The sequence below is a fragment of the Phragmites australis genome, chromosome 4 (assembly GCF_958298935.1).
Source record: "Phragmites australis chromosome 4, lpPhrAust1.1, whole genome shotgun sequence".
NCBI lineage: Eukaryota > Viridiplantae > Streptophyta > Magnoliopsida > Poales > Poaceae > Phragmites > Phragmites australis.
Genome location: NC_084924.1, coordinates 47,784,909 through 47,788,252, shown reverse-complemented (window position 1 = coordinate 47,788,252; position 3,344 = coordinate 47,784,909). Strand labels below are relative to the sequence as shown.

General features: G+C 50.0%; 1 protein-coding gene across 1 annotated transcript; it reads left to right on the top strand.

Moving 5' to 3' along the window:
• Positions 1 to 268: 268 nt before the first annotated feature.
• Positions 269 to 3,047, top strand: LOC133916958 (CSC1-like protein At4g35870). The gene has a single exon (XM_062360867.1). The coding sequence runs from the start codon at positions 482 to 484 to the stop codon at positions 2,864 to 2,866; it is 2,385 nt and encodes a 794-aa protein (XP_062216851.1). The 5' UTR covers positions 269 to 481; the 3' UTR covers positions 2,867 to 3,047.
• The last annotated feature ends 297 nt before the right edge of the window (positions 3,048 to 3,344 follow it).

The window sequence follows — 3,344 nt, the reverse complement described above, 5'->3', positions numbered from 1 at the left end:
GACTTACCAAAATTTGCTAACTTTACCAACATTAAATTAAATTAAACTCGGTTGATAGTATTAGCATCTAAATGAAAGTCAAGTCCTAATCACCTTCCACGAAGTTTTGCAACTCCTTAACCGCGAGGTTACTACTACTACCGGTGGTATACTTTACTCGGCCGAGTAAAAAAAAAGAAGTAAGAAAGCACTTTACTCCCCAGTCCCCACGGCGTATGCCGGAAAAGTTCTTGGAAAAAGATAAACCCCCTTCCGCCATCCCCACATCTCAGCGACACACACCTGGACGCGGGCCGCGCATGGCGACACGGCTAGCCCGAGCCCGACTCCGACTCGATCCGTCACCCGTCCCGCACGCATCCCCACGACCACGAGCCGCGGCGGGGCATCTCATCGGCGAACGGAAGGAATATTTCGCGGTCGGTCTCCACCGGAACCTAGGGTTTCGCCCCCCTGCGTCGTGCGCGCGCGCTCGCCCCTGATGGGCCCGGCCGCGCAGCCACCGGACGCCGGCGGCGGCGGGGAACCGGAGGCGTGGTACGGCAGCATCCAGTACCTCATCAACATCTCCGCCGTGGGGTCCGGCTTCTGCGTGCTGCTGTTTCTCCTCGTCAAGCTCCGCTTCGACCACCGCCGCATCCCGGGGCCCTCCGCGCTCGCCGCCAAGCTCCTCGCCGTCTACCACGCAACCGCCCCGCAGATCGCGCTCCACTGCGGCGCCGACGCCGCGCAGTTCCTCCTCTTCGAGCGCGCCTCCTTCCTCGTCCTCGCCGCCGTCGCTGCCGCGGCCGTCGCGGCGGCCCTCCCTCTCAACCTACTCGCCGGGAACGCCGCCATCGTCGACCAGTTCGCCGCCACGACCATCTCGCACATCCCCAAGTCCTCCCCGCTCCTATGGCTCCACCTCCTGCTCACCGCGGCCGTCGTCGCCATCTCCCACCTCGGAATCTCCCGCATGGAGGACGCGCTCCGCATCACCCGCTTCCGCGACGGCAACGGCAACCCCAGCGACCCCAACTCCAGCTCCGTCGCCGTCTTCACAATAATGATCCAGGGCATCCCCAAGACGCTAGCCGCAGACAAGACCCCGCTCAAGGACTACTTTGAGCACAAGTACCCTGGCAAGGTCTACCGTGTCATCGTCCCCTTCGATCTCTGCACGTTGGAGTATCTCGTTGAGGAGTTGGGGAAGGTCCGGAATAAGATTTCTTGGCTGGAGGCAAGGTTAGGCACCCGTGACCTGTTTGATGACTTTGTGCATGATGAAGCAGCTCAGACAGATGATCACTGGTTTGTGAAGAGATGCAAGGAGCTGTGGGTGATGACAGCGGAGAGGTTTGGGTTTACTGATGAGGAGAGGTTAAGGAAGTTGCAGACTAAGAAACTTGTGCTTGGTAGCAGGTTGTCGGATTATAAGGAAGGGTGCGCGCCTGGTGCTCGCATAGCTTTTGTGGTGTTTAAGGATGTGTACACAGCAAACAAGGCTGTGAGGGATTTCCGGATGGAGAGGAAGAAGAGACCTACAGGCAGGTTCTTCCCAGTGATGGAACTCCAGCTTGAGAGAAGCCGATGGAATGTGGAGAGGGCACCACCCGCATCAGATATCTACTGGAATCATCTAGGTCTTAGCAAGACATCTCTGGGGTTGAGGCGGATTGCAGTTAACACCTGCCTTATTTTAATGCTCTTGTTCTTCAGTTCACCCTTGGCAATCATCAGTGGGATGCAAAATGCGGCGCGGATCATCAATGTGGAGGCTATGGATCATGCAAAATCATGGCTTGTCTGGCTTGAAGGCTCAAGCTGGTTCTGGACCATAATCTTTCAGTTTCTTCCCAATGTCCTCATTTTTGTGAGCATGTATATTATCATCCCGTCAGTGTTGTCGTACTTTTCCAAGTTTGAGTGTCATCTGACAGTGTCAGGGGAGCAGAGGGCTGCATTGCTGAAGATGGTTTGCTTCTTCCTTGTCAATCTGATTCTGTTGCGTGCCCTGGTGGAATCGTCCCTTGAAAGTTGGATACTTAGCGTGGGGCGATGCTACTTGGATAGTGCAGATTGCAAGCAGATTGAGCATTACTTAAGCCCATCATTTTTGTCAAGATCATCACTTTCTTCCCTGGCGTTCTTAATCACATGTACTTTTCTTGGAATATCTTTTGATCTGTTGGCACCTATCCCTTGGATAAAGCATATAATGAAGAAATTTAGAAAGAATGATATGGTCCAATTGGTGCCTGAAGAAAATGAGGACTACCAAATGATGAGGAACGGTGAAGAAACTAATAATTTGACAGCACCTCTAATGCCTGAGAGAGAAGACAGTGGCCTTCTGAATGGTATTGAGGGGCATGATCTTTCCTTGTACCCAATAAACCGGAGTTTCCACATGCCAAAGCAGAAATTTGACTTTGCACAATACTACGCTTTTGACCTTACAATATTTGCACTCACAATGATCTACTCTCTGTTTGCTCCACTCGTGGTTCCTGTGGGTGCAGCATACTTTGGCTACCGTTACCTTGTGGACAAGTACAATTTCTTGTTTGTGTACAGAGTTCGAGGATTTCCTGCTGGCAATGATGGGAAGCTGATGGACAGAGTGCTGTGCATCATGCAATTCTGCGTTATCTTCTTTCTTGCTGCAATGCTCATCTTCTTCGCTGTTCAGGGTGATTCCATGAAGCTACAGGCTATATGCACTCTTGGGATGTTAGTGTTCTATAAGCTGCTGCCCTCTAGAAGTGATAGCTTCCAGCCATCTTTGTTAGAAGGGATGCAGACAGTGAATAGCTTTGTAGATGGTCCTACGGATTATGAAGTTTTTTCACAACCTGACCTTGATTGGAATCTGTACCAATCCTGAAGAAAAACTCGAAGTCAATACACACTTTTGTTTCATTACAATGACGTCTTTTATCACTTGAGGCCCCTGGTGTACCACTCAAGCACTCAATTCTGCATGTACAGTTATGTAGATTAACTCTTCTTTGTCTTATAGATGTATTTGTTTTGTCGGAAATGACAAGCACACACAGTTGTGATCATGAACCTGGTCTATCTAAAATTCCATGAGAAGAAAATACTTTCAATTATCCTACACAAACACAATGCAGTCGTCTTGAAACTTTTTATAACCCAAGCTTCTATAACCAGAAGATATATGTCAGATTCATGCTTCCCACCTTATATGTGTTTTCCTATAATATTTGATAGCGTCATGTACCTAATTTCAGCTGTCAAATATAAGATGATTAACCTTTCCACAAAGGCAATTTTTTGTGGAGCAGCAAAAATCACTTCTGAATCCCGATGTTCAAGTGCGCATGCAGATTGCAGACGAT